Genomic DNA, 25246 nt, shown 5'->3' with positions numbered 1-25246 from the left:
CCTTATCTCTGTGCGCCGCACATCCCGGGGCAGCAGATTAGATTGCCACAGTGGTTTAACGGCTCCGACCTCTCATTTCACACTCCAAGAGCAGAGAGGCCCAGTCACGGGAGCTGCTTAAATAAGACCCACACTTGATGACTGGAGAGTTCAGGCACTGGGGCTGGGATGGGTGCTGGTTACGTGGGAGAGAGTTCAGGTACTGGGGCTGGGGTGGGTGTGGGAACGATGTGGGGGAGAGTTCAGGCACTGGGGCTGGGGTGGGTGTGGGAACGATGTGGGGGAGAGTTCAGGCACTGGGGCTGGGGTGGGTGTGGGAACGATGTGGGGGAGAGTTCAGGCACTGGGGCTGGGGTGGGTGCTGTGAAACGTGGGGGAGAGTTCAGGCATAGATGGTTGTTCGGGGACATGGGAGAGAGTTCAGCCAATGGGCCAGGTGGGATTTGGATCAATGAGCAGAGCTGATGGGGAAAAGAGTCAGGACCCTTCCTCAGGCTTCAGTCAACCCAAAAAGTCACCTATCCATGTTCTCCAGAATAGCTGCCTGACCCACTGAGTTACTCCAGCACTTTGTGTCGTTTATTTTCAAACTATGCCCTCTACTTTTAGACTCACCTACCCTGGGGAAAAGATTGTGGCTAATTATTTTATCCAAAGCTTTAGAGGGATACAGGACAAATACAGATATATCCAAGGACTTTGTAGGAAACTAGAGGAAATTGCGGGAGCCCTGGTTGAGGTTTACGAGTCGTCCTTAAATACAGGAGAGGTGCCGGAAGACTGGAGGGTCAAGAAGGGATGCAGGGAAAATGTTGGGAACTGTAGGCCGGTGAGCTTAACATCTGTAGTTACTAGAGATTATTCTGAGGGATTGGCTAAACATGCATTTGGATGGGCAAGGGTTGATTAGGGATAGTCAGCATGGTTTTGTACGTGAGAGGTCGTGTCTCACTAATCTGATTAAGTTTTTTGAAGACGTGACCTAAAAGGTTGATGAGGGCAAGGCTGTAGATGTTGTATACATGGATTTCAGTAAGGCATTCAACAAGGTTCCGCACGGTAGGCTGCTCTGGAAGGTTATATCGCATGGGATCCAAGGAGAAATAGCTGAATGGATAGCAAATTGTCTTCATGGAAGGAAGCAGAGGGTGATGGTGGAAGGTTGCTTCTCGAACTAGAGGCCTGTGACTAGTGGTGTGCCTCAGGGTTCAGTGCTGGGCCCGTTACTGTTGGTCATCTACATTCATGATTTGGATGAGAACATACAGGGCAAGATTAACAAATTTGCTGATGTTACAAACGTGGGTGGTTTTGCAGATAGTGAAGATGGCTGTGAAAGATTGCAACAAGTTCTTGATCGATTGGCCAGGTGGGCTGAGGAATGGTTGATGGAATTTAATACAGAGAAGTGTGAGGAGTTGCATTTTGGGATGTTTAACAAGGGCAGGACCTACACAGTGAATGGCAGGCCTCTGGGGAGTGTTGTAGAGCAGAGTGATGGAGGAGTACAGGTGCATGGTTCCTTGAAGATCGAGCCGCAGGTAGATAAGGTGGTCAAAAAGGCTTTTAGTTCATTGGCCTACATCAGTCAGAGTGTGAGTATAGAAGTTGGGAGGTCATGTTGCAGTTGTGTAAGACGTTGGTGAGACCGCATTTAGAGTATAGATGCTCCCCGACTTACGATGGTTCGACTTACAATATTTCAACTTTGTAATGGTGCAAACGGCAGCGAGCCACAGCTCGCTTCCGGTCACGTGATCACGTGTATGCAATGCAGTTTTGACTTACGATATTTTTGGTTTCCGATGGGTTTCTCAGAACATAACCCCATCGTAAGTTGAGGAGCACCTGTATTGTGTTCAGTTCTGGGCACCATGTTATAGGAAAGATATTGTCAAGCTTGAAAGGATTAAGAGGAGATTAACAAGCATGCTGCCAGGACTAGAGGAGAGGTTGAGTAGGCTGGATCTCTATTCCTTGGAGCGCAGGAGGATGAGGGGTGATCTTATGGAGGTATATAAAATAATGAGATGAATAGATCGTGTAGATGCACAGAATCTCTTGCCCAGAATAGGGGAATCAAGGACCAGAGGACATAGATTCAAGGTGAAGGGGAAAAGATTTAATAGGAATCTGAGGGGTAACTTTTTCACACAAAGGGTGGTGGGTGTATGGAACAAGCTGCCAGAGGAGGTAGTTGAGGCTGGGACTATCCCAATGTTTAAGAAACAGTTAGACAGGTACATGGATAGGACAGGTTTAGAGGGATATCTGCACATCTTGTATGTGTATACTGCACATCTTGTATGTGTATGTGACAAATAAACTTGACTTGACTTTAGTTTAGAGATACAGCATGGAAACGGACTGTCCGGCCGGCCGAGTCCACGACGATCATCGATCATCCATTCACACTCGTTCGACATTACCCCATTTTCTCATACACTCCCTGCACACCAGGAGCTATTTTACAGAGGCCAATTAACCTGCAAGCCCACACGTCTTTGGGATGTGGGAAGAGACCTGAGCACCCACAGGAAACCCACATGGTCCCAGGAAGAACCTGTAAACTCCACACAGATAGCCCCCGACGTCAGGGTCAAACCCGGATCTGTGGTGCTGTGTGGCAACAGCTCTACCAGCTGCACCACTATGCCGCCCAATTTAATTCAGATAAACGCGAGGTGTTGCATTTTGGTAGGGCATACCAGGGCAGGACTTACATGGTACTCAGCAGAGCCTCTGGAAGGTGTTATAGAATGGAAAGATTCAGTGGTGCAGATACATAGTTCTATGAAGGTGATAACATAGGTAGTGAAGAAGGCTTTTGGCCCACTTGCATTCATCAGTCAGGGTATTGAGTATAGCGGGTGACACCTCGTGTTACAGCAAGACGCCTCATTGGTACGGCTGTATCAGGAATACCGTGTACAGTTCTGGTTGCTCTCCTATAGGAAGGATGTTATTAAACTGGAAAGGGTGCAGACATTTTTTGTTACTAGGATGTTACCGGATCTGGTAGGTTCAAGTTATAAAGGAGGATGGATAGACTGGTTCTTTTATCCCTGAAGCAAAGGAGGCTGAGAAGTGACTTTGTAGAGGTTTACAAAATCATGAGGGGCATAGGTAAGGTTAATATCCACAGTCTCGGGTGTCTAAAACCGGGTGGCGCCAGCAATGGCTGCCTCGCCAAGTCTGTCTGTGCTTTCCTTCTTTGTGTTTTAACTGTATGTGTCAAATGTATGTTTTTAGTGTTCTTTAGCTTGTTTTGTGTGGGGTGTGGGCTGTGGGGGTGGGGGGTGGGAGGGTTGAGGGAAACTTTTTCTTATCTCTTACCTCGACGGAGATGCAATTTTTTTCCGTATCGTAACTCCGTCCGCGCTACGGCCTAACATCGAGGATTTGGCGGCCTTTGCTGGAGGCCGATTTTTGAGAGCTCCACCGCAGGTGCCTGCGGACTTACCATCGCGGAGCCCGCGATCCCTTTGCCAGGGGTCGACCTCAGAGCTCCAACCGTGGGTGCTTGCGGACTTAACATCACGGAACCCACGGTCTCTGGTCAGAGACCAACTCCGGGAACTCCAAGCTGCAGGAGCTTCGACCGCCCCGACGCGGGAGTTTCGATCGCCCCAAAACGGGAGTTTCGATCGCCCCAACGCGGGAGTTTTGACCGCCCCGAAGCGGGAGTTTCGATCGCCCCGACGCGGGAGTTTCGATCGCCCCGACGCGGGGGCTTCGATCATTGGCTGCGGGAGCTTCGATGGATGGTTCGAATGCCCCGGACCGCAGGAGAATAAAGAGGAAGCAGATTGGACTTTTTTTGCCTTCCATCACAGTGAGGAATGTGGGGAATCCATTATGGTGGATGTTTATGTTGACTTTTATGTAATTGTGTGTCTTGTTGCTTTTTTTTTCATATGGCTGTATGGTAATTCGTATATCACTGTACCTTAATTGGTACACGTGACAATAAAAGACCTTTGAAACCTTTGAAACTAGAGGGCAGAGGTTTAAGGAGAGAGGGGATAGATTTAAATGAGTGGCTTCTTTTTCACACAGAGTGGTGTGTACATGGAACGAGACATCAGATGAAGCGGTAGAAGATGGTACAATTACAACTTTTAAAAGGCCTCAGACAGGTACATGGATAGGAAAGGTTTGGAGGAATGTTGGCCAGGTGCCTGCGAGCGGGACCAGCTTGTCGGGCAACTTGATCAGCATGGACTACTTGGGCCAACGGGCCTCCATGAGTCACATCTGGACACAAAGAGACATGGCACATCTTCTCAATGTACATTTCCACACGTGCGCTGGCTTGCAAGCCGCCCTGACACGCATGTCCCTATGACACTGTGGCTCAATGCATTCCCATTCTCCATTTACACAGACACACAATGTACATGCCCACCGCCCAAGTACACAAGGGGACCTTGTGTCCAACAGACCCATCTTTGTACACCACACATCCTTGCTTTCACACGCACACATACACACTCAGGCTATACACACGCACCATCAAACACACGGATAGACATGTACACATCGACAGGCACACACAGAGACAAACAAACATACACACACATGACAGATACACATAGACAGACACGCACATACAGACACCCACACACACACACAGAGATACACACGGACAGACATACACACAGACAGATGGACACACAGACACACAGATAGATACAGACAGACAGACAGACAGACATACAGACAGACAGACAGACAGACAGACAGACAGACAGACAGACAGACACACACACAGACACACACACAGACAGACACACATACAGACAGACAGACAGATGGACACACTGACACACAGATAGAGACAGACAGATACAGACACAGACACAACACGGAGCCTGAGGAGACGTCTGGTTTTCCTGGCTCTCCCCCAGTACAGGGCTCTGTCGGCTCCTTACCAGGTTTCCCACGTACAGCATATTATTGAACTCATCGGACATTGGCTGGTGCTCGAGGGCCATGAACAAGGTGTTGAGCACGATGCATATGGTGATGGCCAAGTCCAGGAAGGGATCCATTATGATGCACTTCAGAATCTTCTTCATTTTAATCCACAGCGGACAACAGTTCCAGATAAGAAAAGTTTGTGAAAAGTAATACCAGCAACGAGGATACTTCAGCCGAGAATCTTCAAGCTCTGGGGAATCAAACGACAGGGAAGGGGTGGTGTTAAACGGTGAACTTTAAGCTCCAGCACCGAAGACTCACTGTGGAGCTGAAGCATCACCAGTGGAACTTCATCAGAACATAGGACCTCGAACAGTACAGCACAGGAATGGCCCTTCGGCCCACATTGTTTGTGGCGAAAATGATGCCTAATTAAACAAATCTCATCTCTCTGTACATGATCCATATTCCTCAATTCCCTGCACTTCCGTGTGCCTATCTAAAAGCCTCTTAAACATCACTATCGTATCTGCCTCCACCATCACTCCTGGCAATGCATTCCAGGCCCACACAACGCCCTGTACAACCAAACTTGCCCCACACATCTCCATTAAACTTTACTCCTTCCACCTTATTTCTGTGCCCACCCAGTGTCCACCCAGGGAAAAAGGTTCTGACTGTCCACCCTATCTACGCCTTGAGCTGAGATGGACAGACGAGGATGTGCTAGGCACCACACAAATGTAACTCCCACTGAATTTTCCCTGCAGCCTACCACCAACCCATGTTGATCGACTCAGGCCAATTCCCAGTGGTGTGTGATCCACAGAGGAACACATACCTACCTGTGGAGTGTAAGTAAATACACCTTTACGGCCAGCTGCAGCTTGGACTTTGAAAATGTGTATGGTCTCAGAGGGCTATTTTCCGTACGCTCTGTACTTAGTCAAGGATCATGCTTATGTATGGTAATAATTTACTGAAATGCCTGCAAAAAAAATAATTTCACAGGGATGGCACGGTGGCGCAGCGGTAGAGGTGCTGCCTTACAGCCCCAGAGACCCCGGTTCGATCCTGACTACGGGTGGTGTTTGTATGGAGTTTGTATGTTCTCCCTGTCACCGTGTGGGTTTTCTCCAGGTCCTCTGGTTTCCTCCCACATGCCAAAGACGTGTAGGTTTGTAGTCTAATTGGCTTCGTTTAAAAAAAAAGTTTAATTGTCCCGAGTGTGTAGGATAGTGCGAGTTCACTGTTCGGCGCGGACTCGGAGGGCTGAAGGGCCTGTGCCCATGTTGTGGAAGGGTGATCGACGGTCAGCCTGGACTGGGTGGGCCGAGGGGCCTGTTTCCGCGCTGTATTTTTTAAACTAAACAGAAACAAAACTAAATCGCACCTCAGTACATGTGATAATAAAGAACCGTTGAATTCCCAGAACAGGTAACTTTGACTGTTTTGGGTGGCCGGAGGGAGTCTTACTGATGGCGCAGCTGTTGCATTCAAATGCGCTAATCAGCGTTGCTGCATCCCCACAGCAACAGCTTCCGAAATGCGAGCCCTGCATCGTATCAGCCACTTTATTTGCCAGTAAATGAGCTTACAGAAGTTGCTGGAAGGAAAGCTAAAGCGGGGCTGCTTTCAGACAGGGAGGAATAATCGGAATATTTGCACACCTACGCTGTCACAAAAACGTGGCCCAGGTTTTAATTTCACCTCAGGCCACCAACAACTCTCCGCACAATAACGCACGGCTTTGCAGAACAAAAGGAGCGTGTTTGTTAATTAACCTACACACTGCTTTTTCCTGAATATGTCCATTTATTGTTATTTGTTTAGGTTTGGCTGCAAAGCATAGAATTACATGGAGTGTACAGTGCAGTAAAAGAACGTTCAGTGCAAATGCTCTCTCTATATTTTTATGTTCCACTCAAGACTGCCTGGTCGTGACGCCACTGATCAATAAACTCGGAAAAATGGTGCAGACACTCGGGGAGTGCTAGAAACAGTTAGTGCTTCAGGTTGGGCGCCCCGTTGTCGCAGCTGGTAGTGCTGCTGCTGCTGCCTCACAGCACCAGAGGCCCGGCTTCGGTCCTGACCTCGGATGCTGTCTGTGCGTGGAATTTGCATGTTCTCTCTGTGACCATGTGGGTTTCCTCCGGACACTCCAGTTTTCTCCCACATCCCAAAGACGTGCAGGTTTGTAGTTTAATTGGTCCTCGGTAAATTGTCCCCGGTGTGTAGGGAGTGCGTTAACATAGAACTAATGTGAACGGGGGATCGATGGTCAGCGTGGACTAGGTGGGCCAAAGGGCCAGTTTCCATGTTGTATCTCTAAACTACACTAAACTAAACTAAACTAAACTAAACTAAACTAAACTAGTCAGGCCCTTCAACAGCTTGTAGGAAAATGATTTGCCAAAGATAGCAATGAGTTTCTTCGGGTGCTCCGATTTCCTCCTAAATCCCAAAGACATGTGGGTTTGTAGGTTAATCTGTAAACTGCCCCTAGTGTGTAGAGAGTGGGAAAGTAGAATAACATAGATCTAGTGTGGACGGGCGATCGATGGTTAGCCAAAGGGACTGTTTTCATGCTGTATCTTTCAATCAACTCAAGTCCGGTTCATTGCTGAGTTATTGTCGAGGAGATACATCTTTAAGAGGTATTTCACAAGAGTTAAGGTCTGCTTCACTGAAAAAGCACTGACCCAATCTTTTGGGTATTCTGAGCCTGTGGTTTGATTTTCGCTCGGAGGGGATGTCAACAGTAGCAGGAATATTCAGCACTCCCCATCCTTGTTCTCTTTGCAGAAAGGGCTGTGTTTTTACTGACTTTCGGGAGTCAAAGTGTGAACATAATTTAGCGGCAGCAGTGTCCCTGTGTAGAGGACCTCTCCCACGCCAACATCACTTCCCCAACGCCTCCCTAAGTCAACATACAGAGTGCATCTACAATGGCAGTACTGCATACGTCAAAGCCAGTATTACATTGTGATCTTCAAGCACAGTGTTATTTCATTTTTGCTTCTCTCAGTTACACTCTTGTTTGTATCCTAATTTAATTAATGTTTATACTTTAGAGATACAGCGCAGAACCAGGCCCTTCAGCCCACCAAATCTGCACCAACCTGCTATAACCCCTATTTTACACACTGGGGATGATTTTACAATTTTACCAAAGCCAATTAACCTACAAACCTGTACATCTTTTGAGAGTGTGGGAGGAAACTGGAGCACCTGGAGAAAACCTATGCGGTCACAAGGAGAACGTGCAAACTCCTTTCAGACAGCACCCATCGTGAGGATCAAACCTGGGTCTCTGGCACTGTAAGGCAACAACTCTACCGCTGCAACACTGTGCCGCCCCAACACTGTGGCGCCCCAACACTGTGGCGCCCCAACACTGCAACACTGTGCCGCCCCAACACTGCAACACTGTGCCGCCCCAACACTGCAACACTGTGCCGCCCCAACACTGTGCCGCCCCAACACTGTGGCGCCCCAACACTGCAACACTGTGCCGCCCCAACACTGCAACACTGTGCCGCCCCAACACTGCAACACTGTGCCGCCCCAACAATGTGCCGCCCCAACACTGTGCCGCCCCAACACTGCAACACTGTGCCGCCCCAACACTGCAACACTGTGCCGCCCCAACACTGTGCCGCCCCAACACTGTGGCGCCCCAACACTGTGGCGCCCCAACACTGTGCCGCCCCAACACTGCAACACTGTGCCGCCCCAACACTGTGCCGCCCCAACACTGTGGCGCCCCAACACTGTGGCGCCCCAACACTGCAACACTGTGCCGCCCCAACACTGTGGCGCCCCAACACTGCAACACTGTGCCGCCCCAACACTGTGGCGCCCCAACACTGTGGCGCCCCAACACTGTGCCGCCCCAACACTGTGGCGCCCCAACACTGTGGCGCCCCAACACTGTGGCGCCCCAACACTGCAACACTGTGCCGCCCCAACACTGCAACACTGTGCCGCCCCAACACTGCAACACTGTGCCGCCCCACCACTGCAACACTGTGCCGCCCCAACAGTCTGCAATTTCTGAAGAAAACTGAATCTGTGTCTCATTGCACTCTTTCTCCAAATCTCTTTCACCTTGCCGTTCTGGGCGATTTGGCCCTGCTCCCTCCCACAGTCATAGTGTCGTACAGCATAAATCCAGGCCCTTCGGCCCAACTCATCTATGCTCATCTAGCTTTTCATCAACATCTACTCTCATCTGCTGTACCTGCATGCTTCCTTTCAGTGACTGATGCACTAGGACACCCAGATCTCGTTGTACGTCCCCTTTTCCTAACTTGACACCATTCAGATAATAATCTGCCTTCCTATTCTTACCACCAAAGTGGATAACCTCACACTTATCCACATTAAACTGCATCTGCCATGCATCCGCCCACTCACACAACCTGTCCAAGTCACCCTGCAACCTCATAGCATCTTCCTCACAGTTCACACTGCCACCCAGCTTTGTATCATCTGCAAATTTGCTAATGTTACTTTTAATCCCTTCATCCAAGTCATTAATGTATATTGTAAATAGCTGCAGTCCCAGCACCGAGCCTTGCAGCACCCCACTAGTCACTGCCTGCCATTCTGAAAGGGACCCATTTATCCCCACTCTTTGCTTTCTGTCTGCCAACCAATTTTCTATCCATGTCAGTCCCCTACCCCCAATACCATGTGCTCCAATTTTGCCCACTAATCTCCTATGTTGGACCTTGTCGAAGGCTTTCTGAAAGTCAAGGTACACCACATCCACCGGCTCTCCCCTGTCAATTTTCCTAGTTACATCCTCAAAAGATTCCAGAAGATTAGTCAAGTATGATTTCCCCTTCGTAAATCCATGCTGACTTGGAACGATCCCGTTACTGCTATCCAAATGCTCAGCAATTTCGTCTTTTATAATTGACTCCAGCATCTTCCCCACCACTGATGTCAGACTAACTGGTCTATAATTTCCCGTTTTCTCTCTCCCTCCTTTCTTTAAAAAGTGGGATAACATTAGCTACCCTCCAATCCACAGGAACTGATCCTGAATCTATAGAACATTGGAAAATGATCACCAATGCGTCCACGATCTCTAGCGCCACCTCCTTCTGCCCTGCCTGCCGGTCTTACCTTCCATGGTGTTGGTGATGATGCTGGCCGCGCTGACCGCCCGCTCTCGATGGTGTGATTCCTCCAGGTAACTCACCGAGACTCGGTGATCCATCAGTAGCTGGCACTTGCTCGTCTCGTTGTCCGACAGGGAGGTCTGCTGAGGAGATCCCGAAAGTTCATAAGTCATGGGAGCAGAATTAGGCCCATTCAGCCCATCGAGTCTACTCCGCCATTCAATCATGGCTGATCTATCTCTCCTTCTCAACCACTTTCTCCGTCCGGCCTCCTCCTATCCACTGACACCCTTTACCAATCAAGCCTCTGTCAATAGAGAGTTTGGTTACTCCAAACTGCTGGATTAACTTAGCGGGTCAGGCATCATCTCTGGAGAAAAAGGATGGGTAATGTTTCGGGTTGGAACTTTTCATCAGACTGTTGTCAACTTGTGTCTACCTTTATTGTATATTAGCATCTGCAGTTTCTTTCTAAGGAAGCATCTCTCAATCTCACCTTAAAAATACCCAATGACGGCCTCCACAGCCGTTTTGTGGTAATCAATTCCACAGATTCACCATCCTCTGGCTTAAGAAATTCCTCCTCATCTCCTTTCTAAGGGTGCGTCCTTTTATTCTGAGGCTGTGCCCTCTAGTCCTAGACTCTCCCACTAGTGAAAACATCCACTCCACATCCACTCTATTCAGGCCTTTCACTATTCAGTAAGTTTCAATGAGGTCCCACTTCACCCTTCTAAACTCCAGCGAGTACAGGCCCAGAACCGTCAAATGCTGTCATCATACGTTAATCCAATCATCCCCGGGACTATTCTCGTAAACCTCCTCTGGACTCTCCCCAACGCCAGCACGTCGCTCCTCAGATATGGGGTCCAACACTGCTCACAAGCAGTACAAACTCCGTACAGACAGACAACACGTACAAACTCCGTACAGACAGTGCCCTTAGGATCAAACCCGGGTCATCAGAGGAAGAACAGAGCGTCTAACATCGCTGTCATCAGCACAGTGGGCGGCAGGGTGGGCAGCTGGTGGAGCCATTGCCTCGCAGCGCCAGGGACCCAGATACGACCCTGACTTCAGATGCTGTCTGTTTGCATTTGTGCTGTGCAAATAACTTTTACCTCGCAAAGTGCCAATAAATAATTTGACGATCTATTGAGTAACATTGTGCAAACTGGCTAAAATGGAAAATGTTTACCATTGGAGGAAAAAAAACGTACTTGTATCTATAATTGCCTCTTCCCCATTTTTAAGAAGTATTCCACGGGCAGCGCAGTGGCGCAGCGGTAAGTTGCTGCCTTACAGCGCCAGAGATCTGGCTTAAATCCTGACTATAGGTGCTGTCTGTACAGACTTTGTACATTCACCCCGTGACCTCGTGGGTTTTCTCCGGGTGCTCCCGTTTCCTCCCACACTCCAAGGACGTACAGGTTTGTAGGTTAATTGGCTTCCGTAAAGTTGTAAATTGTCCCTCGTGTGCAGGATAATGTTGAGTGCGCGGAGTGATCGCTGGTCAGTGCAGACTCGGTGGGCCGAAGGGCCTCTTTCCCCACTGTATCTCTAAAGTCTAAAGTAATATATCTAAAGTTCCAAAGCATTATTCAGGAATACAAATTGTCAGCCGTGAACTTAAATTCAACTAATGAACTAAATCTGGAATAAAGGTTGAGCTTCGAGGATGGTTCAGGCTTAAGCTTCGGTTTATTATTGCCATGCCTACTGACGTCTAGTAAAAAGCTTTGTTTTTCTTGCTATGCAAACTAATCAGGAATGTGGGAGGAAGCCGAAGATCTGGGTCAAAACGCACCCGGTCACGGTGAGAACAAACAAACTCCCTGCAGACAGCACCCGGGATGGAACCCGGGTCTCTGGCACAGTAAGGTGGCAACTCTACTGCTGCGACACAGTGCCACCCACTTGCCCAGTTGCCTGATCACTGTGCCACCATTTGGGTCTCCTGGTTTCCTTTCATTTCCCCCCGGGATTTGGAGGTGGCTGGCAAGGCCGTCATCAGTTGCCTGTCCTTTTTATAGTCCTGGAAAAGATGGCGGAGAGGCGGCATTCAGAGTCCGGTGAAGCAGACCTGGACTGCTCGGCTCAGGGAGTTTGGTCCCAGGGAGGGTAAAAGGACAACGCTTTCTGTTTAAGTCAGGATACTGTGCACTACTCGGCAAGACAGTGGGCAGAGGATATATGGAACCAGAGGAGGTAGGAGCAATCACAACATTCAAAAGACATTTGGACAGGTACATGGATACGAAAGATTCAGAGGGATGTGAAGCAATTGCGGGAAAATGGAACTAGAGTGGATGGGGCATCTTGGTCAGCATGGGCGTGTTGGGCCGAAGGGCCTGTTTCTGCGCTGTATGATTCTTTGACTCCATCTGTATCGTTCCCTTTCAAACCCTGGTATCCATCACTTGGCCTAAAATTGCTAGAAAAGGGAATGGGTAGGTATGGAACAAGGAACTGCAGATGCGGGTTTGCACAAAAGGACACAAAATGCTGGAGGAACTCAGCGGGTACGGCAGCATCTCTGGAGAACATGGATAGGAGATTTTTCGGGTCGGGACCCTTCTTCAGACTGATTGTGGGACTGATTCACATCTTCAGCTTTAATCTCTGGCCTTCGTTCCAACCTTCTATCTATCAACACACTCCTCGCCTGTGTCCACTCATTGCTGGCCAGACTTTGTACTGCCTCTCCTCTCTCCCAGCTTCCCACCACCCCCCCCACCCCCATCTACAATCAGTCTGAAGAAGCGCCCCAACCCAAAGCATCACCTATCCATGTTCTCCAGAGATGCTGACTCATGACCCGCTGAGTTACTCCAGCACTTTGTGCAATTTGCATATGTTTGATTCTCAATGGTTCAACGGTTTATTACAGTCACCGACGCACAGAGCAGTGAGATTCTTTTGCACAACCCACGAATGCACGGTGGCCATCATTCTGATTGTAAAAGCAAATAAATACTGCGTCAATCAGATCCTCCATCGACCGACTCATCCATGCTGACCAAGATGGCCCATCTACACCAGTCCCATTTTCCTGCATTTGGCCCTTATCCCTCTAAATTTTTACTATCCATGTACAACTGTAGGGATTAATATTTTGGGAATTTATTTGCCTAAATGCACTTTGGTTTTGGGCATTTCTTGCGTCAAACCATACGCCAAGCGATTAAGTGGAGAGCGTTGGGCAGGTAGGTCCCAAGGTCACGGAGTCTGGGACCAAGTGATTTTATTTTTCTCACCTCAGGCTTTCCGGCTTTCTCAGAAGCCTGACGGAAGATTGGATTCCTTCATTTACCACAGGCTCTTCAGGGAATACCAACGCAGCTTCATTTTATTTATTTAAATATGTTATGTTTGTTGGTCCCTCGACACAGAGGCACGGAGAGAGTGGTAGGGTGCATTCCTAACTCCCCAAACTGGCAACGTGCCAATCTCACTGTGGCATCGGCCCCAGGCATCGAGATCCCTGGATAGGGTAAAAACGATTCATGGGGTGGGCTCTGTGCCCCTGGGTTTGTATGCCACAGGATATTTGATAAAGGACTTCATGAGTATAAACACTCCCACAACTCCAGCATTTGGAGCATGGAACATAGAGTGGTACAGCAGAGGAACAGGCCCTTCGGCCCACAATGTCTGTGCCAAACATCATGCCCTACCCAACTGGGGATCACTGAGCCAGAATGGCTTTTTTCATCAAGGGTTGGAGAATCAATCCCCAGGGTGGCCCGGTGGCCTTACAGCGCCAGCGCCAGAGACCCGGGTTTGATCCTAAGGGCACTGTCTGTACGGAGTTTGTACGTTCTCCCTGTGACCGCGTGGGTTTTCTCCAGTGCACCGGTTCCCTCCCACACTCCAAAGATGTAAAGATTTGTAGGTGAATTGGCTTTGGTAAAAGTATTAAATTGTCCTTTGTGTATAGGATAGTGCTGGTGATCACTGTAGGCTGAAGGGCCTGTTTTCACACTGTATCTCTAAACAAAACTAGAGGGCATGGGTTTAAGGTGGGGGGGGGGGGGGAGATAGACAATAGAAATAGACAATAGAAAATAGGCGCAGGAGAAGGCCATTCGGCCCTTCGAGCCAGCACCGCCATTCAATGTGATCATGGCTGATCATTCTCAATCAGTACCCCGTTCCTGCCTTCTCCCCATACCCCCTGACTCCGCTATCCTTAAGCGCTCTATCTAGCTCTCTCTTGAATGTATTCAGAGAATTGGCCTCCACTGCCCTCTGAGGCAGAGAATTCCACAGATTCACAACTCTCTGACTAAAAAAGTTTTTCCTCATCTCTGTTCTAAATGGCCTACCCCTTATTCTTAAACTGTGGCCCCTGGTTCTGGACTCCCCCAACATTGGGAACATGTTTCCTGCCTCTAACGTGTCCAACCCCTTAATAATTTTATACGTTTCGATAAGATCCCCTCTCATCCTTCTAAATTCCAGTTAATAGGAAGCTGAGGGACAGCTTTCAGGGGGTGATGGGTATATGGAACGAGCTGCCAGAGAAGGTAGTTAAGGCAGGTACTGTAACGACACTTAAAAGACACTCAAACAGGTACAGGGACGAAAGGTTCAGAGGGGAATGGACCAAATATGGGAAAAATGGGACTAGCTGAATGGCATCGTGTTCAGACAGGACGTGTGGGGCCGAAGGGCCTGTTTCTGCGCTGTGTGACTCTGATTCTGTAAGTGAATATGGGGCATGCTGTTTGATACGTGAATACCAGTATATAAAACCCTCTCCGAATCTTGGCTGGCATCTAGTGTAACTTCTATAGAGTCAGTCTCTTGTGTTCAGCTGGGATCTGAACTGCTTTTTTGACAACACGGACGGTCAGAAACAATTTTTCCAGTAACCCGGCCAACATTCTTCCCAAACAAATAGTCATCTCAGCCAACGTAAGCACCCAATCTCGAAGCTACCTTTCAAAGCACACAAAGGTAGACACAAAATGCTGGAGTAACTCAGCGGGACAGGCAGCATCTCTGGAGAGAAAGAATGGGTGACGTTTCAAGTCGAGATCCTTCCTCAATTCTTTCAAAGCACACACTCTGGTTGACTAATTGTTCTCGCCATGCAAGTATCACTTTGAGGGCTTTAGATTCCTTGTCTGCTTTCAAAGTTCACCATTCCCTCACCTCCTTCCTCCTCTGTAACCTCCTCTAGTCCAACAACCCTCCATGACCTCTGTACCTTCCAGCTCATATGGCATAGCAGCAGAATTGGGCCATTCGGCCCATCGACTCTACTGGGCCATGGAATAGAGTGGAAGGCCCTTTGGCCCAACTTGCCCATGCCGACCAACGTGCCCTATCTACTACAGTTCCACCTGCCTGCTTTTGGCCCATATCCCTCTAAACCAATCCTATGCAGTTATAGCAGACCTATCACGGCACAGTGGCACAGTGGTGGAGTTGCTGCCTTACAGCGCCAGAGACCTGAGTTCGATCCTGACCACGGGTGCTGTCAGTAAAAGGAGTTTGTACGTTCTCTCTGTGACCATGTGGGTTTTTCTTTGGGTGCTCTGGTTTCCTTCCACACTCCAAAGGTGTACAGGTTTGTAGGTTAATTGGCTTCTGTAAATTGTCCCTAGTGTGTAGGATAGTGCTAGTGTATAGGGTGATCGCTGGTCGGCGCGGGCTCAGTGGGCCGAAGGGCCTGTTTCCACGCTGTATCTCTAAAGTCCGAACATGTTGCCAAGTTGAAGTTATTTGTTCTGCCTGCACGTGATCCATATCCCTTCATTCCTTTCATATCCATGTGCCTATCTAAAAGCCACTTAAACACTATTATTATATCTACTTCCACCGCCAGCCTTGTCAACATACCTCAGGTACCCACCGCCCACTGTGTGACAATAAAACTTGCCCTGTATATTTCGTAGTCAGGTTCAAACCCGGATCTCTGGCGCTATGGGGAGCAACCCGACCACTGTGCCACTGTACTGCCCCTCTTTTCTCACGCATTTGACATTTTCATCTGGGAAAAAAGGTTCTGACTGTCTACCCCATCTATGGCTCTCATCATTTTATCACCCTCTCTCATATCATCCCTCAACCGCTGACACTCCAGTGAAAGCAACCAGTTTATCCAACCTTATAGCTCCTTATAGCTAACCCACTCTAATGAAGGATGATACATCCTTGTAAACCTCTTCTGTACCCTTTCCAAAGCCTTCATATTCTTCCTGTAATGGGGATGACCAGAAATGCATACAATACTCCAAACGTAGCCTAACCAATTTTATAAAACGATATGACTTCCTGACTCTTACATTCAACGTGTCGACCAATGAAGACAAGCATGCCACTTTCCCTACCACCCTATCTCCTTGGATAGCTGGAAGAGCTGCTGCCTCACAGCGCCAGAGACCCGGGTGCAATACTGACCTCGGGTGCTGTTTGTGTGGAGTTTGCACCACGGCGGCACGGTGGCGCAGCGGTAGAGTTGCTGCCTTACAGCGAATGCAGCGCCGGAGACTCAGGTTCAATCCTGACTACGGGTGCCGTCTGTATGGAGTTTGTACGTTCTCCCCGTGACCTGCGTGGGTTTTCTCCGAGATCTTCGGTTTCCTCCCACACTCCAAAGACGTACAGGTATGTAGGTTAATTGATTGGGTAAATGTAAAAATTGTCCCTGGTGTGTGTCGGATAGTGTTAATGTGCGGGGATCGCTGGGCGGCGCGGACCCGGTGGGCCGAAGGGCCTGTTTCCGCGCTGTATCTCTAAATCTAAATCTAAATCTCCCTGTGACTGCATGGGTTTCCCCCAGGTGCTCCGGTTTCCCCCTACATCCCGAAGATGTGTGGACTTGTAGGTTAATTATCCCTGTAAATTGCCCCGAGTGTGTAGGGAGCAGATGAGAAAGTGGGATAACATAGAACTAGGGTGATCGCTGGTCGGCATGGACTCTGTGGGGGCAAAAGGACCCGTTTCCATGCTGTATCTCTAAACTAAACTAACCTTGAGGAGCTACTTTTAATTTATCTGATGGCACTCCTGTAAGATGCCCAGGCAGGTTTACCATGTTAAGGCAGTCACAAGTTCACAAGTTATAGGAGTAAAATTAGGCCATTCGTCCCATCTGCCACTCAACCATGGCTGATCTCTGCCTCCTAATCCCATTTTCCTGCCTTCTCCCCATAACCCTGTCGTGTAAATGCAAGTTGTTGTGGTTGACATCACCGTTATGCTATAAAGTTTATTTTTCTACAAAAGTTTTTCTAAAAATAAACACTAAGGCCATACTTCAATTGCTGCCATGACAGGTACCATGTAGCACCACAGCACAAACTCCCTAGATGGTCACCAGAAGCCGAGGGTTAAAAGTTCCAGATCATTCCATTGTCCCGGCACACCACAAATCCTTCAACACCTTTTAAATTACTTTATTGCCACAAGATGACAGGTTTCTGATTCTGCGCTGCCGCTGCGCGAAGTTACATTTCATCCCCATTTAAAGGAAAGAGTTTGATAGGTTGCGAAGACCCCCAAAGTGATGGAGTAATAGCAGATCAGGCAGCACCTCTGGTGAACATGGATAGGTGGCGTTTGAGTCAGGACCCTTCTTTAGGCTGATTGCAATGGGGGAGAAGAGAGCTGGAAGCGAGGTGGGGGCGGGACATAGCCAGGCAAGTGATAGGTGGATACAGGTGAGGTTTTTTTTTTAATTGGTATTTGGGTGACCGTAGGTGAGGGTAGTTTTCTGATTGGCAGATAGGTGAATACAGGATACACATTATTGGAGTAGAATTAGGCCACTCAGCCCATCGAGTCCACTCTGCCATTCAATCATGGCTAATCTCGGCCTCCTAATCCCATTTTCCTGCCTTCTCCCCATAACCCTTGACACTCGTCTTTGGGATGTGGGAGGAAACCTGAGCATCTGGAGGAAACCCATGGAGTCACAGGGAGAACGTGCAAACTCCACACAGACAGTACCCGAGGTCGGGATCGAAGCGGGGTCTCTGGTGCTGTTAGGCAGCAGCTCTATGAACTAAACTAAACCACGCTAAACTAAACCAAGCCAAACTAAACCAAACCAAACTAAACCAAGCCAAACGTAACATAAACGTAAGCCAAATCATACTTACATTGTCTTCGTTGAAAGGCTTGTCGACAGTGACCTGAGGAAGGCGCAGGATACTGTGCGGTGAGCTGGGTGATCCTCCCACCACCGACACCACGCCGTTCTGGTCTACGGCGCTGTGCAGCTTGCGGCGGCCGCCCGCCACGGACCGCTGGCTGCCCTGGCTCTGGTTGCTGTTGGTGCGGTTGAGCTGGGGCAGGCACAGCGAGCTCCTGACACTCTCGCTCTCGTCGAAGACGCTGCCCTCGTCGTCCGAGAACGTGTTCTCCACCACGGCGTCCACCGAGTGCGCCCGGAAGCGGAAGATGCTGCCCCTCCGCAGGGGGTAGTGGTTGGTTAGCATGGGCGCCAGGAGAGGCTGCAGATACACACAGAGAGAGAGAGCAGAGGACTGAGGCAAGGCAAGTTTATTTATATAGCACATTTCAGCAACAAGGCAATTCAAAGTGCTTTACGTAAAACATTAAAGAGCAGTTAAAAGCAATTAAAAACAGTCATTAAAGGGAATAGAAAATGAAAACAATCTAAAAATAATAAGACAGGTATAAAATACAAGAATAAAAGTTACAGTGCAGTATAAGAAATGAATAATTATTTGATTTAATAAAAGGCAGCGTCAAACAGAAAAGTCTTCAGCCTCGATTTTAAAAAACTGCAGCGGACCTGCAGTTTTCTGGGAGTTTGTTCCATATAAAAACTAAATGCTGCTTCTCCATGTTTGGTTGTGACTCTGGGGACAGAAAGCAGAGGTCTGGATGGTTCATAATGTAACAGAAGATCAGAAATGTATTTTGCCCCTAAACCATTCAGAGCTTTATAAACCAACCGAAGTATTTTGAAATCAATTCTTTGTCAGACTGCTGATGGATGTTTCTTTTTGTTTGGTGTTAGTTTATGATTGTATGTGTTATTGCATTTTTATTGATTATTCTTATTGGTCTTATTGATCAACTGCGGGTAATGTTTCATTTCACTACACATTTATGTGTATGTGACAAATAAACGGCTATTGACTATTGACTATTGACTATTGATTGACTGGAAGCCAGTGTAAAGACCTCAGAACTGGAGTGATGTGATCCACTTTCTTGGTCTTAGTGAGGACTCGAGCAGCAGCGTTATGAATCAGTTGCAGCTGTCTAATCGATCTTTTAGGGGGACCTGTAAAGACAGTAGTCAAGTCTACTGAAGATAAATGCATGGACAAGTTTTTCCAAATCCTGCTGAGCCATGTTCTTTAACACTTGATATATTCTTAAGGTTTTAGTAGGCTGACTTTGTAACTGTCTTAATGTGGCTGTTGAAATTCAGGTCCGAGTCCATGACTACACCAAGATTTCTGGCTTTGTCTGTGGTTTTTAACATTGCCGATTGAAGCTGAGCGCTGACTTTTAATTGTTCCTCTTTGGTTCCAAAAACAACTACCTCAGTTTTATCTTTGTTTAATTGAAGAAAGTCTTGGCACATCCAATCGTTGATTTGTTCGATGCACTTACTCAGTGTTTCAAATTAGCACCAATGCTCAGTGAAGGGCATGCAAAACAAGCAGGGCACAAGTGCAAAAACACAACTAGAAAGGAATACTGGTCCGTGGCAGAGGTGGTCTGTAGTGTTGCATTGTCGAGGGAAGATTAGTTTTAGCTTTAGCTTTATTTTAGTTTTAGCTTTAGCTTTATTTTAGTTTTAGCTTAGTTATAGTCTTTAGAAATACAGTGTGGAAACAGGCCCTTCGGCCCACCGAGTTTGCACAGATCACCGATCACCCCACACACTAAGAACAATTTACAATTAACCTACAAACCTGCACATCTTAGGAGTGAGGGAGGAAACTAGAACCCTCAGGGGAAACCCACGCGATCACAGGGAGAACATGCAAACTCCGTGTAGAGAGCAGCCACACTCAGACTCGAATCCAGGTTTCTGGCGCTGTGAAGCAGCAACTTGGCATCTGCACCACTGTGCCGCCCTAAGTTTAGTTTCAGTTTAGTTCTGATTTCGTTTTGGTTTAGTTTAGTTTAGTTTATTATTGTCACGTGTTTCGAAGTACAGCGAAAAAGCTTTTTGGTGCATTCTATCCAGTCCGCGAAAAGACTATACATGATTACAAACCAGCTGTCCACATTGTACATATGACATAGGGTATAATGCTTAGCACAAGATAAAGTCCAGTGAAGTCCGATTAAAGATAGTTCAAAGGTCTCCAAAGAGGTTGACGGGAGGTCAGGACCACTCCCTAGATGCTGATAGGATGGTTCAGTTGCCTGATAACAGCTGGGATGAAACTGTCCCTGTGTCTGGAGGTGTGCGTTTACTTCTGTACATCTTCCCTGATGGGAGAGGGGAGAAGAGGGAGAGACCAGGGTGAGACTGGCCCTTGATTAAGCTGGTGGCCTTGCTGAGGCAGCGTGTTAGTATGAGTTTGGATAGTTTGCAGATTAATTGGTGAATTGGCCACTGTAAATTCTCCTTAGTGCAGATGAGGGGTAGAGTTTGGGTGGGGGAGGGAGGGGGAGGGGGAAGGGAGAGAGAGAGAGAGATGGCATGTCAGAGAGGATAGTTTCCTGGGAATTCAGTAGAGGAGCAGCACTGATTGAATGTTCTGAAAACCGTCGTAAGCTCAATGGACTGAATGGCGTCTTTATCGGTCAGTGAGGATATACATGACCCATGGATAGGAGTGCCAGGGGTAGTGAGAGTTGTAACCACGATAAGCCAACTTAGGGCGGTACAGTTATACAGCAGTAGAGTTGCTGCCTTACAGTGCCAGAGACCCGGTTTCCTCCCACACTCCAAAGACGTACAGGCTTTCCTGCCCCGCTCACCTTCAAGCTACACCCTCCAGCATTTGACATTTCCATCCTGCGTAAAAGGCTCTGACTGTCTACCCTATCTACGCCTCTCATAGTTTTATATACTTCTGTCAACCTCTGGCGTTCCAGGGAAAAGCAACACTCAATGCCCCGACCAATGAAGGCAAGGACACTATACAGTATGCCATCTTTACCACTCGATCCACTCGTGTTGCCACTTCCAGGAGGTTGTGGACTTGGATCCCATCATCCCTCGGCACATCAATGCTGTTAAGGGTCTTGCTATTACCCTCCTCCCATCTGGGAGGCGCTACAGGTCTCTCCGTTCCCGGACCTGCAGGTTCAGGAACAGCTTCTTTCCTGCGGTCGTTACCTTACTTAACTCTGCGCTTCGGTGATTGCTGCCATCCCCCCCCCACAACCCCCCCTCGGGCACTCCTCCCATCAGAGACTGATCTCGCTCACCGGAATTTCCACTACCGCTACTGAATTACTGTATATATTATATGTTTTACTATTCCATTGCATGCACTCTGGTTAAGATGCTAACGGCATTTCGTTGTCTCTGTACTTGTACACTGCACAATGACAATAAAGTTTGTATTGTATTGTATTACTTGTACGGCTTCACCACCGATTTTCCGGCAACTGGTGGTCCGGCATTCCTTTAATCCAAGCAAAACCACAAGAGCGCATTTGGAATCCCCCATGGAAGCTCTCCCTGACAATGTGACGCCGAGGCCGTGTGAGGCGGCGAATCTCAACCATATTGGGACTTCCGTGGCTGATCGTCGGGTTGAATTTGCCCCCTGTGGCCGGGGCACTGGAACGTCGGCCCAGCTGGAGCTGACAGATCCATTCCAAGGGCCGCCTTCCAAAGCCAAACCTGCCGGCCAGTATCCCGGCTCCCCGGCGGCCCAGCCAAAACTTCCGGTACCGTTGGACTCCTCTCAGTGGTGACCTCTGGCGCTCTGGCAAAACGGATAATCCAGAAAGGCTCTGGTACCAAGGGTGCTGGAAAATCGGTGGTGGACCTGTAATTCCCATGGTGTTGGGTCAGCATGGTAGCGTGGAGCTGGCCCAAGGCATGAGTGAGACGATGCAGCTCACAATGCAGATGGTATAAGAAAATAACTGCAGATGCTGGTACAAATCGATTTATTCACAAAATGCTGGAGTAACTCAGCAGGTCAGGCAGCATCTCGGGAGAGAAGGAATGGGTGACGTTTCGGGTCGAGACCATTCTTGAGACTGATGTCAGGGGGGCGGGACAAAGGAAGGATATAGGTGGAGACAGGAAGATAGAGGGAGATCTGGGAAGGAGGAGGGGAAGGGAGGGACAGAGGAACTATCTAAAGTTGGAGAAGTCAATGTTCATACCACCGGGCTGCAAGCAATGCAGATAGTTACCTTGCGGGGTAGACCCTCCTCTGATGCTGACCTCGGTCCCTTCTCCGTTGCCGATATTCCCAGTTCTTTCCCATTCCTGCTGCTAAAGCTTCTTTCCTTGTTGCTTTTGGCACTTAGGTGTGACCTCTCAGAGGAGGTTCGCGATCGGGTCTCGAATCCCAGTCTGGTCAATTCCTGTGAAACGTTTTCAGATAAGTTAGTAGAAGAAAGGAACTGCAGATGCTGGTTTACCAAGGAAAGGCATAAAATGCTAGAGTAACTCAGTCTCCAAATATGAAGAAGGGCCTCGACCCAAAACGTCAGCTATCCATGTTCTTGAGGAATGCTGCCTGACCCACTGAGTTGCTCCAGCACTTTATGTCTTCAGATAAATCACTTCCACAAAAGCGTGTTCCATTTACTGATGTGTGCAGTTGTTAGCTCATGGACCAGTATTAAATTATTACCTCCATAGTGACAAACAAGTCTTACTCATTCCTTTGCTATTTTTGTGCTCCTTTATGTACTTAAAAAACATCTTTGGATGTACTTTGATTTCGCTTGGCGATATTTATCCCTTTGAATGGTATCTCTGATGATCTGTCTTGGACCCAGCACACTGATGCAATCATGAAAAAAGCCCACCAATGCCTCAACTTCCTTAGAAGATTAGTATGTCGACATATACTCTCTTGAACATCTTCAGGGTGCAGAGAGCATATTGATTTGTTGCACATTGGCCTGGTTCGGCAACTCAAACGCCCAGGACTGAAGGAGATTACAAAAAGTGAACACTGCCCCGGTCCGTTATGGGCACGGACCTCCCCACCATCAAAAAGGTCTACAGGAGGTACGGCCTCAAAAAGGCAGCCAACATCATTAAAAACCCACACCACCCTGGCCACGCTCTCATTTCACCCCAACCATCCGAAAAAAGAATTAGGAGTCTGAAAAGCATGACCTCCAGCTTCAGAAATAGCTTCTTCACAACAACCATCAGGTTTTTTGAGCATTGCACAACATTAACCTATCTATATTTATATCACTAGGGCTTTTTTTTGCACCTGTATTGAGGTTATTAATTTATTGTATTTTTGGTTATTATATTTTACCTATGATTATTGTGTTTGCAGACGTGTCTCAACCACCTCCTCGGGCAGGAGGTTCTGAAGAAGGGTCTGAAGAAGGGTCTCGACCTTCAGTCTCGACCCGAAACGTCACCCATTCCTTCTCTCCTAGATGCTGCCTGACCTGCTGAGTTACTCCAGTATTTTGTGATACCTCCTCTGGCAGCTCGTTCCATACACCCACCACCCTTTGTGTGAAAATTTAGTTTAGTTTAGTTTAGTTTAGTTTGAAGATACAACATGGAAACAGGCCCCTTGGTCCATCGAGTCCACACTGACCATCAATCACCCGTTCATAAACAGAAAATGCTGGAGTATCTCAACGTGTCAGGCAGCATCCCTGAAGAAAAGGAATAGGTGATGTTTTGGGTCGGAGCCTTCTTCAGTCTGAGGACCCTTATTCACCTGTTCACACGAGTTCTATGTTAACCCACTCCATACAAACTGAGGGCAATTTACAGAGGGCCAACTAACCTACAAACCTGCATAGCTTTTGGATGTGGGAGAAAACTGAAGCACCCAGAAAAAAACCACGTGGTCACAGTGAGAATGTCCAAACTCCACAGACAGACAACACCTGAGGTTAGGATCGAACCCGGGTCTCTGGCGCTGTGAGGCAACAGATCTACTGGCTGCACTACTGCACCGCCCTTATTTAATTACTAACATTTATTTTTTAAACTTAAATCGTTTCATAATTTTAAAAATTCAAAAACTATGAAAATCTTGTTTTTGACCTTTTAGAGATGCCAATACGCTGTCCTGTTGCAAAAGAGACATTGGGTTTAATGATGAGGCATTGAGATGCAGAGATACCTGGCGCAGTGACACAATGCTGCAAGCTGTGGGCACAAAACGCCCCCAGCATCAATTTTTGGGTGACCCACTCTCCATTCCCCTCAGGACATCAGCCAACAGTGAAACAAGGAACTGTAGACATTGGTTTACAAAAACAGACACAGAGTGCTGGAGTAACTCAGCGGCCCAAGCCCCTCTGTAACTCCCATTCCCATTCCCACACTGACCTCTCTGCCCTCGGCCTCCTCCACTGTCAGTGAGGCCACATGCACATTGTGGAACAACACCTCATATCTTCATTAAGGCAGCTTACAACCCAGCGGTATATTGATTTCTCTCATTTCAAGTAACCCTTGCATTCCCTCTCACTCCGTCCCTCGCGTACCCTGAACGTCCTGCTAGTTTCACTGTTCGTATCCCTTCATTATCACCTCTTATAAGCCTACAATGGACCATTGTGGGCTCTTTGGCCATCGGTGCCGGATCTGATCAGTTGCGTACCTTTTCATACCTCTAGTTTCCCTCTCCCCTGTCCGAAACATCACCGAGACAGTCTGAAGAAGGGTTCCCATCCAAAACGTCACCTGTTCCTTTTTCCCTGGAGATGCTGCCTGACCCGCTGAGTTACTCCAGCACTTTGTGTTTAGCATCTCTGGAGAACATGGACAGACTACGTTTCAAGTCAGGACCTTTCTTCGGACACCTTGAGGATGCCTTTGGGGTCAAGACTAAAATCTGTGTGGTCCACTACTGTAAAACAGTGCAGCAGGATCTAATGACCATCCCTCTTTGTATCCCACTTCTTCATGACCCTCTCCAGCCTCGCTCGGCATGTTTTCAGGCTCAGGCTGAATCTGTCAATCTAACTGTGTTCAGTAAGTCTGACCGCCTGATCTAGGTGTGGGCATCGTGCGACTATGCAAAAGCCAGCTACAGGGAGATGGAAGGAGTGGCTGA

At 48.1% G+C, this 25246-nt stretch overlaps 1 protein-coding gene across 1 annotated transcript in view; it reads right to left on the bottom strand.

Moving 5' to 3' along the window:
- LOC144607404 (sodium channel protein type 1 subunit alpha-like) overlaps positions 1-25246 on the bottom strand; it is a 207613-nt gene that overhangs the window by 122347 nt on the left and 60020 nt on the right. Inside the window, exons 10-13 of the mRNA XM_078424239.1 lie at positions 22386-22559; positions 18170-18523; positions 10060-10198; positions 4935-5173 (exon numbers count right to left, since the gene is read on the bottom strand). Of these exons, the coding sequence (XP_078280365.1) occupies positions 4935-5173; positions 10060-10198; positions 18170-18523; positions 22386-22559 (906 nt within the window). The remainder of the gene's footprint in view (positions 1-4934; positions 5174-10059; positions 10199-18169; positions 18524-22385; positions 22560-25246) is intronic.

Source organism: Rhinoraja longicauda, chromosome 2 (assembly GCF_053455715.1).
Source record: "Rhinoraja longicauda isolate Sanriku21f chromosome 2, sRhiLon1.1, whole genome shotgun sequence".
In the NCBI taxonomy this organism is placed as follows: Eukaryota; Metazoa; Chordata; class Chondrichthyes; order Rajiformes; family Arhynchobatidae; genus Rhinoraja; species Rhinoraja longicauda.
The sequence above is the reverse complement of the archived record's forward strand: the minus strand, read 5'-3'. Positions and strand labels throughout refer to the sequence as shown.